The 15,216-nt window shown below is 45.4% G+C and overlaps 2 protein-coding genes across 8 annotated transcripts in view; one reads left to right on the top strand and one right to left on the bottom strand.

Annotated features, from left to right (window-relative positions):
* The window catches only part of DCP1B (decapping mRNA 1B), a 152,075-nt gene extending 146,538 nt beyond the window's left edge, over positions 1–5,537 (bottom strand). For 2 of the 7 annotated variants that reach the window (XR_011202233.1, XM_069228074.1), the window contains exon 1: positions 5,241–5,537. Coding sequence is in view for 4 of the 7 variants with exons in the window: in XM_069228074.1 (XP_069084175.1) it covers positions 5,241–5,489 (249 nt within the window). In the remaining 3 variants the exon portion in view is untranslated. Of the gene's footprint in view, positions 1–5,117; positions 5,161–5,240 lie in introns of those variants that run through there. The other 5 variants (XM_069228075.1, XM_069228078.1, XM_069228079.1 and 2 more) reach the window with 5 other exon arrangements.
* CACNA1C (calcium voltage-gated channel subunit alpha1 C) overlaps positions 1–15,216 on the top strand; it is a 1,395,795-nt gene that overhangs the window by 40,634 nt on the left and 1,339,945 nt on the right. The window lies entirely within an intron of this gene.

The following is a 15,216-nucleotide window of genomic DNA, read 5'->3' as shown; positions in this document are numbered from 1 at the left end:
ACTGGTGCATTAAGCATTTCTATGCAACCTATCTGGAAGCCACATTACATGAAGGTCAAACTACATTTGCTGCTGTATTCCAATAAACTGCGCAGCACGACATGCAATTTTGATTTTATTTGAGAATGTATTCACCTATTAAACTAAAAACATACCAAGATATATCAGTTGGTAGACATTCATGTACTGACTTGAGGCCCATTACTCTGGAGATAATCATATGCATTACTACAAAGGAGAAGTTACTACAGATCTGAAAAATAGCTCCCAGCTGCACATCCGAAGACGCACCTTGAATCTGATGATACTATCCACAAAAAAGAAATGACAAAAGAAACAGAGGCATATATCTTTTCTGGTTGGCCATTTATGCTGTTGCAACTTCTCAGTTTTGTATGAGAAACGCCCCGAAACTTTCGCCATTTACATCTGGCGTAAAGGCATCTTGTTAAGGAGGAGAAATATGGCAAAATCATTCACGCTTAGATTCCAAGGTGCAGCAGGGTGGGCATTTATAGGTGAAGGGAAAATGAAGCCGTAGGTCCCGAATTGCTCAGATGTAGAAAATAAAAGTTGCACTGTTGCATAAACAAAGGATGCAGATCTCTGCATCTGATGCCGAGCAGAACTCTGCAGTCTGGTGCATGGCTGTATTTAACAGCAGAAAGAGAAAGTGCGTGAAAGGGCTTGTCTCACACAGTCTACCGCAACAAAGGGAAAATAATTGCTCTGGCATAGATCTAAGGAACAGTTCTCAGATAAATGAGGATGACATGGTGTGAACACAAAAGAGATCAGGGGAGTAAGATGTTAACGGAAACTATAAAGCGAGGAGACGACAAGAGATATAAAGAATAGAGCACAGGGAGGGACTACCTTCTTGCAATATAAAATAAATTTAAAAAAAATGCATTTGTGAACCGATAACTAGAATTCAGATTTATCACAAGAGGAGCTATCATTATATCATTTGTCAACTGAGATCTGGGGCTTTAGGTATCTTCCTCCACTTACCATAAAAGTTGAACTAATTTTGATTTAGAAAAATATTTAGCATGCCATTCTAAAATAAAATTGCAAATGAGAGATACAAAAACATATTTAAAACACTAGACCAGTAAATCACTCCCATATTCCCGTGCCACATAATTCTAAAATAAGATAGAATAAGACAAGTTGTATGTCAGAAGGGAGCATCAAATTAGAAAAAAATAATAAGATAAAAAGTAAGTTTACAAATACTTGAAAAAGGCAAGCAGAATGCTCCAAAACTCTGGAATACTGCCTGAGAAAGTAAAATTAGAACCCGTCTTGTCATACGAACGTTCATGGCAAAGAACAGGCTTATTAGGAGATAAAGGGAATTTAACTCAGAGTGTCAGATTGTTAAATGACTGATAAAGATGAAGAAACATGTTGGTTATATAAGCATGTTTGAGCAAAATACTAGCAAGTAGCCTCTGTACACTTACAACAGACCAGTTCTGATGTGATCCGAGTGCCTGGCACAGTCAAGCACCACAAGAAGAAGTTGTCTTTAGCAGATAAACAGGGTGCCAAAAAGACCAGCCCAGAAGGTCATTATTCTCCTCTTACAATGGGAAAGCCAAACATTCACCACCTCCCTTGAGTGTTCTCTGTGCCCTAACTGCTTACCTTGTCCAATAAACAAATACAATAACAGGAAGTTTAAGCTTTTTACCAATACAGATAGTCCAGCAAAGATGAAAGACAAAGACTTAAGCCAATGCTGCCAAGTCATGGGAAGAACCCTTACATTGTCTAAGACAATAAACTTAATAAAAACGTTTTTTTTTAAAGCAATTTGGAGACTTTTAAAAAAGTCTTTATATGAAAAGATGATACAAGACCAAGACCTTCACATTATTGTTTTGTTGAATAGATTAAGTATATTGAGATGATTTTCACATTTTTCAGTTACAGTAAGGGTAAAAGGAAACCTTAAATTTAATTTACAAGGGTAAGTGACATGCCAAGGAAGTGCTGCCAGCAACTCATAAGGATGGCGAGCCTGGTATAGTAGAAAGGTTTGGGGAGCTGCTCTGTCTGTATGTAGAACGAGTAATAATGCTTCTTTTAAGATTACTGTTTTGTAAACTGCATGTCTGAGGAATTTTTAAGCAGTTCGATGATACTGCATTATGTTTTATGTTCACTTTATTTTATGTTATGCTACAGAGATTTGTACAGTGCTGCATTGCCATCATTACAATTTTGCAGTGCTCTTGCCGTTCAAGTACCTTTATGTCCTGGTCTTGAGGAATCTTTCACACATGGGAGTTATTTTCTGAGTATTTAATTTTCTGAGTCTTTAAGTTGGACCATTGGTACTATGGTTGGGACTAATGTGCTGCTTTTGTGCATATTTTCGGTCATAGATGTGTTAGTGTGTGTAACCATAAGTCATCCCCAATTAAAGCATGTGTCATCTGTGGAGTGCCCTAATTAGAATGGCACCTTGTACGCATTCAAAGAATGGCCTTCATTCATACAAGCAGTGGGGTGTTGGTTTAATGTAGTGTTGTCTTAGACTGTTACATGCTTTAGGAAGAGCGGAGTTCTATTGAGATCTCATGAGTTTCAATGTTATGGCGTTTCTGAGCCATGTTGGATGTGTTCGTGTTGTTCTTACATATTTATGCTGCAATTCACTGGCTTTATTTTAATTGTAAAAATATTTATGTAACGCTTATGACCCTTGGCGAGGCACTGAAGCGTTTTTTTTTCAGCAAGTAGCACGCTACTCCGGAAGCCAAGATTAGTAGTTAGTAGGCTAGTGCGATATTTTTGTTTGTTTTTTTCTTAGGTTTGTGCTCTTGATTTCATGTTTGTTTATTAGAGTATGGATAGAATGATAGGAATAGATGCAAAAAAAGGGGGAGGTGTAGTAGGAATAGAATGATAGGTATGGCTTGAAAAAAGCGGAAGTAGTACATTTTTTGTAAGTAGTGGTCAAGTGTGCTTGTTAGTTAGGTGGCATGGCCAAAAAGGATGGATACAATTTTGCAAAGAATGCTTGGGAGTTGATAGTAGTAAAAAAGGTTTCGGATGAGAGAGGCGAACGAGAATTTAATAGCAAAATGTAAATATTAAACACACACACACACACACACACACACACACACGATGCTTGGTAAAGTTACATTTGCTTGATTAAACACCATTATATAAATAGCCATTTGTACATTGAAGTGGCAGTATTTACATGGTCTGCTGTCCAAATTTATCTTGCCGTATTTTTTGTTTGGTTTCAAGTAACTCTGATTAACATATATACATAAACACATACATGCCACTTATTCTGGTTTTTAGCAGAAGACATTACACACTATATGCACCTGTATGTACAAAGCAGTAGCCCTTTTGACATGGCTTGATATACACATGTATCAAGGTGTAAAATATAGTTTCCTCTTATATAAATACATCTACCTATAACAGGAGACATAGTATAGAAGTACAGTTTGTCATGTCTGAGTAATCTGTTCTTTCTTTGTATATTTTTGAGTTGTGAGTATAGTCATCATGTGGGAAAGAGTCAGCTCTTGACTAATCTTGTTAAGTGGAGATGGATGTCTGTGGATCTTATGTTTGTGGGTACGGAATTCCATAATTTGTCTGTTTGAACAGAGAAAGATGTTCCAGCCATGTTTTTGTTCTTGTATCCAAGAATTATGAGGTGGGGAGCCATTCTCGGGCATAAGTTTCTTTATTTATGTGTTTGTTGATTTTCTGATCAAGAGCTGTCAATTGCCATGTATTGCTTTGTGTGTGACACAAAGCAGCATGAAGGAGGATGGTCTTGCAACTAGTATCCAGTGTAGTGTCCTCAAAGGAAAGGAGATGTATGCATGTGGCTTTACCTATAGGAGGAGAATAGCAACAGCGTGCTGAATTCTTTATTGTCATCTATGAGAAGTTGAGCCACAGTACATATCATTAGAGTGGTCCAGTTTTGATAGAACAATGAAGATGGTAGCTTGTCCCTTGTGTGGGAATCATATGTGCAGGAAGATGCATTTCAGTATTTTCACTGGGAAAATGCGTGATTTGGCTAACTTAGCCACCTTTATGGTTAATATGCCAAAGCAAGGATGGAAAAATCAATGATGGTTAGGCAGTTCTGTGCCCACATATTTAGTTTAGTAACGTTACTGACTTTTGGATGCACTGGTCGAAAGCGCATGGATAGGAAATAGACAATTTGGGCTTGCTTTAATACTTTTTTAAAGTGAGATGTAGTCTGTGCTGCTTTTTATTTTAAGTTAACTTAGATATGCTATTAAGATGAAGACTTGTGAAACATAATGAATACTTACGGTGTTGCTATTGTTTTGGAACGCAGAGTACGAAGAGAGCAAAGGAAGGGCGCTTAAAACTGATTTACAAAGAAAACTAAGTGTTTGCCGGCATCAAAGGCTGATACAAAGAGGTTAACAACCTCACTCTAGATAATTACGGACACTGTTTTCAATCGTGCACTCTTGTGTGATAGCCACTGCACCCTGGGAGTTGTAGTCTTGCTTTGCTTTCAGGGTAAACAGACTAACACATCTGGAATCAATACTACGTATTTGTAAAGTTCAGGGACTTATGTAATGACCTGGAGTAAAGGGGTCACACTACACAAAACCCTTGCCTCTCAACTGCGCCCATATTTGGCTTTCTCCAACAAACAGACCTCTTGCATCGCACTCTGATTAGCTTTTACCACCGCTCTACATCTGTTACCCGCATCTCGTGGCTCAGCTGCTATTGTTTCCTCCACTGTTGATGTATATTTCCGATTTATTTCGTCTTCCCTTTTCACCAGTCCCGCACCTGCCAACATTTCTATGCTCCCCGCTTTCCTAGTATACTTTCTCTGTTATACTCGCCTCCTGCTCGTGCTCCGTTTATGTTATCTATGCTTAATTTTCTTTTTTGCCTACTTGTTACACCCCCACAGCCCGCTTTCTTCAGCGCATTCTTTAATACCTGCTCCCCTCTTCCCTCTATGCTCAGTCAGACTCATAGCTGAAGCTCGCTTCTCGGTCTCCTCTGCGACCCAGTCTTCACCTCATTATCCTGATTGGCCCCACTTCCTGCCCCGTCACCTTCTGATCGTCCCCTCACTCACATGCTCCTGATACCACTTTCTCTCCCCTACCAAACAGGTATCCCTCGTTGCTTGTATTTACTCTTTGCCTCTCCAGCTGAGACTTTCCCTCAGCACTCACCCATTCGCTCGCTGTGTGGCTGAAAGTGTAGAGCGCTACTTGGCTGGCTACGTCCAGAATTCCGCGAATATAGGGGTCGTGCCTGCGCAGAGCAGCGAGGCTGATGTCCAGTCCCTTCTCCAGAAGCAGCCCGCTCACCGCCACCCCAGAGGCAGCCATCTTCCCCTCTGCGGCCACCGGCGCCATGGACACAGAGAGCGGACTAGCGCCGCGCAGTTCAAACCTGTACACAACAGCAGAGACCACCATTTTAGGAGGGTGGTGATGGCCCCCCGGTGAAGAGAAAATGAAGCGAGGAAACTTCAGGCAAGAGGCAATCGAAGCGATAGAAACATAGAAAATCATAACACATCTTAAAGGAGACGAGATTTACACTGCCTGTTGAAAAAGCAATAATTAAACATTACACAAATATTCGCAGTAATCGAAACTTTAACATATTGCCACACCTCTGAAATTCAACAGGCTAAAATTTCACAACTACATTAAATCTTCTTTTCCGATCTGCTTATTTAAGTAGTTAGCACAGTCTTAATGAGTGTTATAGACTTGTTGAATTGTGGTCATATTTTAGCCATTACAACATGGCCGCATAGTTTACACATCAATAGGAGCCTCTCGAATTGGAATTCTTTAAACGTTCAGTCCGAGCGTCGCAGCCATGGTTAAAATGTGCGAGGTACACGCACAGCTTCGTTACATATAGAAATAAAAGATTATTCTTCGGGGAACTCACGCCGTTATCTGGAATGCTATATATGAGCATCAAAGTGAACCCCGTTAGCCAAATGCAAATACTGTAATTCGTTGTTTAGACCATGTAAGAAGTACGGGCCTCTCTGGAACGTTTTTCTTCCTTTATGTTTTAGCAGCACCCTTTTAACTGGTAAAAATATCTATAGCAAATTCAGTACTGTTTTCTCGTCTCTTGTGTTTTAGGCTAGTCAATAGCACACCGATTCACCAGCTATCGACAGAAGTTCGCTGGGCACGTGACTATGTTGGACGTGCAGGAAAGACAGTGCCAGTCAATAACCGAACCATCTCCTAGCTTGTTACCCAGGCAACTGCGAATGCCTTTCTTTTTGTGTGTTTCACATGTCAAATGCGCGTGCTCAGTCACTTCAAACTGTATTTTACCACCCTTCAGAACCAATTGCGCCCAGCCCCCACGGAGTTCTATAAATCGCCAAACAAACCTACATACTAAAAAAGAGTAAATAGCAGTTGTTGGTGGCATACATGCCTTGTCCACAGCTGTCAAAACATGGACGTCAACAAGGTTATTTTTTTAGGCTAGGATTGGAAGAATAACACCAACACAGAGACCTAAAATCCATACTTTACAGCATTCTGTGGTCAAAAATAGTTAAAATTTTCAGGTGCCAAAATGGCTAATCAGCATACCAATGACATCACCGGAAATTACATCGCAAGGTGCCGACAATGACATCACTGGCAATCAAGACACAAAATTGCACCTAGATCAGAGTTGAAGCATCATGTGGCTTCTGACCCAGATGGCATAAATTAGAGGTCATAAGTAAGTGACTTTTGATTAATGTGGTAAGCCTCAAGGACCAGATGTATCAAAGGATCTTACCCATTCTGTGTCAATGGGAAAATGCTTTGATACATATGGCCCTGCACTCCTTAACACTGGTTAAAGAAGTAACTGAACGACTGTCAATTCTGTCATTTCAGTCTTAAAATGTCAGTAAGAAAACTCTTTCAATGGTTGTTTTTGGAAGATGGTGCATTTTTCTGGCTCTTTCTAACACTAGTATTGGGAAACACTCAGAAGCGCAAAATAAAATCCTAATTGTAATATGGCATAAAGCACTCCTCTAAATGAAAGCCTGCCTCTGCAGGTGAAAGGCATTCATAGCACATGCTCAGAAGACTGTTATTTGATCTAATTGAAGGCTGACAGTACGCACTGAAAAACTGTAAGAATGAGTTGCATAGTCGATAAGCAGGAGCAATCATTAAAAAACAGTAGCCTAGCTCTCAAATCAGTACGGTTGGCAAGTATGCAAATCTTATTCTTTTTGAACGAAAATCACATTTTGAGAACAGGTTTAGTACTGACCTACACCAGACAGAGTCTGACTGGTGCAGGAGACTAGTTATCTAGACCTCCAAAATGTGGCATTGCTCAGATCTGGTACGTGTGCAGGGTTGATCCGGACAGTTTTTTAAAATCAATTTTTATTGTTTTACAAACGTAACAGTATTTATAGACATATGATTTGCACAATATGTTTAGTGACACATTTATAATGACATACTTTCAGTTTTTATCCATGAACAAAGCCTAAAGAAAGGAGACTTCTGCAGGTCTCATCAATTTCAACAATGGAGTGTGTGCTTTTGTGTTGATTTATAACAATTTGCATGTCAACAACTGTTTTGATTTCCTTCTAGTGTTATGGCAACAGAACCTGGGTATGTAATAAAGAACTCTAAGTGGGCAGGGTTTTGTGAACAGTCAGTTGATGATTTGCATGGATTAAGGCTGCCTGCTTCGGATGGTGGTTTAGCAATGAACGTCTTCTTTTACAATCTCCTATTGCAGTGGTTCCCAACCTGTGGTTCACCCCCAGTACAGAGATCTGGTCCTAAATCCATCGTTTTTTTGCTTCCCATGCTGTTCCAGTTTGGACCCAGCCACATGCAAATCAGTCTTGACCCTGTTCCCCATGGGAACAGTCCAGCCGGAACTGCAAAGCCAGGTCCTCCCTGGACTGGAAACAAGCATCCTAGGACCGGTTTCAGGGTATCACCCTTCATCAGCCAGGCTAGCTTGATTCCAGTGGCATGGGGAGCAAGGGACCCACGTCTGGGCATACCCTTCCCACTTGGGGCAGCAAATGCAAAAAGAACAAGTGATGGACGGAATGCTGAACATTGTCAAGCATTCACCCCCAGTACAGAGATCTGGGCCTTAATCCATCGTTTTTTTTTTCTTCCCATGCCATTTCAGTTTGGACCCAGCCATATGCAAATCAGTCTTGACCCTGTTCCCCATGGGAACAGCCCAGCCGGAACTGCCAAGCCAGTTCCTCCCTGGACTGGAAACAAGCATCCTAGGACCGGTTTCAGGGCATCACCCTTCATCAACCCAAAGGGACCAAGCCGCCAATGATTCCAACGATTCTGAACAAGGTCATTATGGACTACATAGGGGCATCATCGCAAGGGAGTACCCCATTGACTCCAGGAGCAGTTTGATAAAAGTTTGTCAGCAATTCAGGACACTAAGGTCTCCCGAGAGGGAAAGATCAACACAGTGTCTCTTTGCAGTGCGCAGATCAAAAAAAGTCATCAAACAGGGTTGAGGATGCGGAATCTGCTACAACTATGATGCAACCCACCCCAGATGCGTGCAATGAAAACTGAAATCGAGCTCCTGGAGCTGAGGACGCCGAGCGGCGATCTCAACAAAATAATGTGCGAATCACAGGATTCCTGGAGCATGCGGAGCAGCTGAACACAGAGTTGTTTCTACAGCGCTGGCTGCTGGATAAAGTGCTGCTGGAGAGGATGCCAAAACTGTTTTCTATTGAGCAGGCGCACTGTGTCCTGGGACGACAGCCACCACCGGCAGCTCCGGGATCATTAATTGTGCACTTACTGAACTACAGGGATCATGATCTTGTATTGCAGCTCTTTAGAAGGAAAGGGCCATGGACCTATGTGGGTCCCACCTTCATGGATTACCCTGACTACACAGCAGAGTTCCAGCACCTGCAGAACTCGTATGCTGTGGTTAAGCAGGGCCTCCACCAGGGGAACCTCAAATATGTCCACCTCTTACCTGTCACCCTTTGCGTGGAGAACAGTGAGAAGACACACTTTTTGCGAACCATAGAGGAGGCCTGGACATGACTACACAGTAAGGGGGAACTGTCCTTGCTGGCAATGACACCTAGGTAGGAGACCTGGGTGTTGAGGACATCGAGACAGAGGCCCATCCTCTGAACGGGCTGCCAAGGAGAGGGCCCGGGTGGTGGTGGATGTATTGCAACGTAGCAAAAATTCCTACACTGCTCTGTCTTTGGACCATTGCTTGGATTCTGAGACTGGTACTGCTAAGTCAGGAGCCTCAAGGATGAGGGAGACCAGGGCCCGTCTCTCACTCTCCTACTGGTGGATGATAATGCCTGATTCAGATGGTGCAATAGCCACGCAGTGGACACGGGTAAGCCATTCATTGTTGCTGGACCTGGGACAGGCACGAGATGGGAAGAGGGGCCTCGGGGAGACAGGTGGTCACCATAAGGTTGAGGCCAGCACTGCCGGGTCGCAGTGGGGACACTGTCACGCTCTGACACCAACCGTATGGGACACTTATTTAGTTTCTGCATTTATACATTTGAGTTCGAATTGGGGTGACATTGTGCCGGGACACCTAGCAGGTACCTAGCCAAGGAGGGGTGTTGGGGGCTTTTTGTTTCAGTTATGATTTAGTTGGAGGCTGTACAGGGACACATAGGGGGTGATTCCTACATTGGCGGGCGGCGGTCGCCGCCCGCCAAGCGGGAACCGCCGAATGACCGCACCGCGGTCAGAAGACCGCGGCGGCCATTCTGGCTTTCCCGCTGGGCCGGCGGGCGACCGCCAGAAGACCGCCCGCCGGCCCAGCGGGAAACCCCCTTCTACGAGGATGCCGGCTCCGAATGGAGCCGGCGGAGTCAAAGGGGTGCGACGGGTGCAGTGGCACCCGTCGCGATTTTCAGTGTCTGCAAAGCAGACACTGAAAATCGTTATGGGGCCCTGTTAGGGGGCCCCTGCACTGCCCATGCCAGTGGCCCTACGACACCCGTTACCGCCATCCTGTTCCTGGCGGTGAAAACCGTGGAGGATTCCCTGGGGCAGCGGGAAACCGGCGGGACACCGCAGGTTTCCAGTTTCTGACTGCGGCTTTACCGCCGCGGTCAGAATGCCCCCGGAAGCACCGCCAGCCTGTTGGCGGTGCTTCCTCCGTCACCTGCCCTGGCGGTCTATGACCTCCAGGGTAGGAATGACCCCCATAATGTGGGAGGCGCAGGAGGACACACATGATGGATGCATGGTGGGCTTGCAGTGGTTGGGAATCCTGGGGGACACCGCACACATGTCAGCTCCAGCGTCTAGTTTTCTGAACTGGAACATTTGGGGCCTTCTGTTGCAGGCTTACATAATACTTCCCCCAGTGAATGGGGAGTAGGAAAGTGCATGATATATGGAGACTAATGCATCCAGAGGATAGAGAGTACTCTTTTTATTCACTGGTGCATGATGGCCACACTCTGCTGGATTTATTCCTCGGCTGTGAGGAGATCCTGTACCACGTTTAATCATTGCCCACTTCACCTCACCATACAGTGGGGTAGACCAAGGACTAAAGAACCAACCTAAAAGCTCCGAACAGACACATTGCGGGACCCGCCATACCAAGATTCTATAGCCAAACATGTCACGCAATACATTAGTGATAATGAGGGCTCCACCATGACAAGGACTGTAGAATGGGAAGCCTTCAAAGTGGTCATGCACGGGCGTTGAATTTCTACTGCAAACAGACGCTATGCAGATAGCTCTTAGAGGCTGAGGAATCACTGCGCAAGACTAAAAATCTAGACCCATCGATCCCAGACAAGGAGCGATAACTTTGCAACCTTTGATGGATGCATGCAGAACTGACTGCAGGCTGGCGGTCCTGGATTATAGGGAGTACCTGGCTGGCAGATTACTGGTGCAGCTGCTCAGGGGGGAAATACCCCACACCCCTAGGTAACTGAGGAGGCATTTGTCCTCAATTCCCAGATTGCAATTAATGCACAATCGAAGGCTATTGTCACACCCTGTAAATGGCAGATGTGGGGACCCTCTGATGCCCAGATCCATGCTTTCATACAGGAAATCCCCCTGCCATGACTTAATCACCTCCAACCCCCGGAGCTCAATGGACCCGTACTAGTGGAGGAGGCGGAAGGAGCCATAGCCCAGTTAGACCGAATTGCAACACCCGGCTTAGATGGTTTCCCCATTGCCCCAAGTTGCTAATAATGTATGAGGAGGCACGGATTGTGGGTACATTTCCGGAATCTCTCAGGGAGGCCCTTATAGTGGTACTCTCCAAGCCGGGCCGTGACCTCTTGATGTTCGTTCTTGTCGCCTACTCTCACTGCTCAACCTAGATTATAAGATACTGGGGAAGCTTTTGGGGAACTGGCTAATGGCGATAGTCAGTGGCCTTGTACATAATGACCAGAACGGTTTCATAGAGGTCTGCAATACCTTCTTAAACATCCGAAGACTGCTGGGGCTGCTGTGCCATTGCTCAGATTGCCGGGACAACTGCCTGTCAGTGTCTGTTAGACCTGTCAGTTCTTGGCACGGTTTCACCTGCCTTTATGGTTTCTGAGCTCCTGTTCTTGATCATGTGCTGACATTCGTTTTTGCTGGCTTTAGGACTCTGGGCACTTTACCACTGCGGACCAGTGCTAAAGCGCAAGTGCTCTTTGTGTAAATGGTATTGGTAATTGGTTTATCCATGATTGGCATATTTGATTTACTAGTAAGTCCCTACTATAGTGCAGCAGGTGTGCCCAGGGCCTGTAAATCAAATGCTACTAGTGGGCCAGCAGCACTGATTGTGCCACCCACATGAATAGCCCTGGAAACATGTCTCAGGCCTGCCATTGCAGTACCTGTGTGTGCAGTTTTACACTGCCCTGTTGACCTGGAAAGTGCATCCCCTTGTTAGGCCCAAACCTTCCTTTTTTACTACATGTAAGTCACCCCAAGATAGACCCAAGGCAACCTCATGGGCAGAGTACAGTGTATTTAAAAGGTAGGACATGTACTGGTGTGTTTTACATGTCTTGATAGTGAAATACTACTAAATTTGGTTTTCACTATGGCAAGGACTATCTCTCTCATGGGGTAACATGGGGATTGCCTTGAAATATCTTTTAAGTGTAATTTCCCATTGGGAGCAGACAGGGATATGGAGTTTGTGGTCTCTGAGCTCACAATTTAAACATAGAACTTTTGGTGAAGTTGTTTTTTAACTTGTAAGTCTGAAAATGCCACTTTTAGAAAGTGGGCATTTTCTTGCTTGACCATTCCGTACCTCTGTCTGGCTGGGGAATACATGTCTGGGTCGTGATGACAGTTGGGCTGTTTGTGAATTAACTCCAGACGGTCACACACAGGGAGGTGAGGTGTGCCCTGCATATCCTGATGGGTCTTCCTGGGCTAGAGTGGTGAGAGAAGCTAACACTTGCACCTGAATAGGACTGTGCCTGTCCTTACACAAAGCATTCTCCAACCCCCTGGAGTGTGTCTGGGGCCAGGGCAGGAAAGGCAGAGTTTTGTGCACTACAAAGACTTTCCTTTGAAGTTTGCCTACTTCGAAAGCAGAAATGAGTATAAGCACTGGACTTCTGAAACCACAACTTTAGAATCCTTCTGGACTGAGGACATTCAGCCAGGAAGAAGAGCTGGATGCTGTAGGAGGGACTGCCACTCTGCCTGTTGCTTTGCTGTGCTGGCCTGCTGCTTCTGTCCTGGGAGTGAAAGGACTGGACTTTGCTTTCTCCAAGAGCTTGGACTGAGCTCGCCTTCGGTTAGAAGTCTCAGGGACATCAAAGACTTCATCTTCCAGAACCGGGGCTCTCTTACTGAGAGTCCTGACTCGCCAAGTGTTGCCAAATCCAGTTCATGGGCCCTTGGGAGTGAATCCTGGTGTAACCAAGAAAAAACCAAGTACATTGATTCTTAAGCGACTTCGAACCAGCACCACTGTCTGATCCACACTGCTGTTTGCACTGGAGCCATGGTCCCCGCTGAGTGCAACGACTGATACTGGAGGCCTGATGCCACTGCATTGCCTCTGAAGTCCGACCACAGCGAGAGGCCCGAGTGCTGTGTCACCAATGTCTGTGACACCCGACTTCCCCGCAGCACCTGTGGCCCCGCGGTGTGATCGTGACACCGCAGAATCAATGCCTCATGTCTTGACTGCTTGATCCATCAACCCGACGGATCCTAAGGAACCAATGCTTTGCCACTGACATCACATCACCTCCCCTGCAACCATGAGGAACCAACGCCTCACCTCCCTTGCCTTGCAGTGAGGAACCAACGCCTCAATTCCTCGGTAGCAGTATGGAACCGATGCCGCCATGGCTCCAGCAACGCCTCACCTTCCCGACTCCGTGCAACGTCTTTGCTTCCTCGTTTTCCAAAGGTACTGTACCTGGGGTCCATGTGACACCGCAACCGGCCCGCACTCCATTGTGAGTGGCGTCGGACTTTTGGGAACGACTCTGTCAAGACGTCGTGATAACTCCAGTTGGAGCTATTGTGTTTCTAAGCACTTTACTGAGATTTAGGCCCTCATTTTAATGTAGGCGGTAAAAACCGCCTACCGCTGCGGTTTTGGCCACCAAAAGACCGTCGCTGCGGCTGATATCCATTTGCCATATTATGACCACAGCCGGATTTCTGCCACAAGAAGGGTGGAAATCCGGCTGTGGCCATACTGGCGGATGGTGGTAAGGTGGTGCTGCTACCACCAGCAACGCCACGTTAGTAGACTGGCGCCAGTCGTATCATGACACATAATATGGCCTGGCAGTGTTCTGCTGGCAAGCTCTGCTGGCAAGCGCTGCTAGCGGTAGCAGCTCCCCGTCCCGCCCCCTGCCGGAAGGCCCCCTGGATGCAGGTAAGTCGGGTTTCCGACAGGGGAGGGGGTGGGGGGTGTTGTGTGTGTGTTTGTGGAGGTGTGCATGTATGTGTGAGTGTGTGCGTGAATGCAGGTGTGTGTAGTGTGGTTTGCATGCATGTATGCATGTGTGTGAGTGCGTGTATGAATGGAAATGTGTCTGTGTGAATTTGTGTACGAATGTGTGCGTGAATGAATGGATGCATGCGTGTATGTATGCGTGTATGTCTGTGTGAATGAGCGTGTGTCTGCTTGTGTGTGTGTGTGTGTGGGGATAATGGAAGGGAGGGGGAGCGTGGATGAAGAGGGGGTGGGTGGCATCTGGGGAGTGTTGTGGGGAGGGGGCCTCCTATCAGTGACAGGGAAGGAATTCCCTGTCACTGATAGGAGCTACCGCCATGGTTTTCGTGGTGTTACAAACGCCACAGAAACCATGGCGGTAGGCAGGGTCATGATACCACCAGCAGTACAATAGCGGCCACTGACCTGGAGATTCTTATCTCCAGCCCGGCTGCTGCTACCGCCATGGCGGGTGGTACTACCGCCACATTATCTCCGACCACCGGGGTCATAATGACCCCTACAATCTTTTAAAAATTCATATATTGCCTGTGTATGTTGGATTTTTGTAATTTTTGTTTCATTTTACTCAGATAAATATTGGCTATTTTTCTAAACTGATGTGGAGTAGTTTTGTGGTGTTTTCATCGTGTTACTATGTGTATGTACAAATACTTTACACATTGCCTCTGAGGTAAGCCTGACTGCTGGTGCCAAGCTACCAAGGGGGTGAGCAGGGGTTATATTAGCTGTGTGACTCCCTTAACCTGATTAAAGTGAGGGTCCCTAATTGGACAGGGTGCAAACCACTGCTAACTAGAGACCCCATTTCTAACATTGGTGGCAGCGGAGGGATAGGACTTGTATTTGTGCTTGACATACAGTGATTTGTATACACGACTTTCATATTGCAGACCATTATGCAACCACATACTGTTTTTTTTCCTTTTGGCCTTTTCCTTTTTGCTTTCTGGAGTTTTTGTGCAACCTCTTAGTTTCATCCACAATCATGTCTCAGTCTGGTTAGTCAGCAGCAGTTATTGCAGATTTGGTGTTTGAGCAGGAGAGACTGGAGACCTATGCATTGCCTCAGCTCAAAAAGTTCTGCAAGGAGCTCATGTGTCCTTTTTAAAGGCCTCACTAGAAAGGCGAAGCTGGCAAAGGTGTTGAGGGCCTGGTTGGCAGCCAGGGAGGCTG

This window comes from Pleurodeles waltl, chromosome 4_1, assembly GCF_031143425.1.
Source record: "Pleurodeles waltl isolate 20211129_DDA chromosome 4_1, aPleWal1.hap1.20221129, whole genome shotgun sequence".
In the NCBI taxonomy this organism is placed as follows: domain Eukaryota; kingdom Metazoa; phylum Chordata; class Amphibia; order Caudata; family Salamandridae; genus Pleurodeles; species Pleurodeles waltl.
Note: the sequence above shows the minus strand (reverse complement) of the source record. Positions and strands in the feature narration are given on the sequence as shown.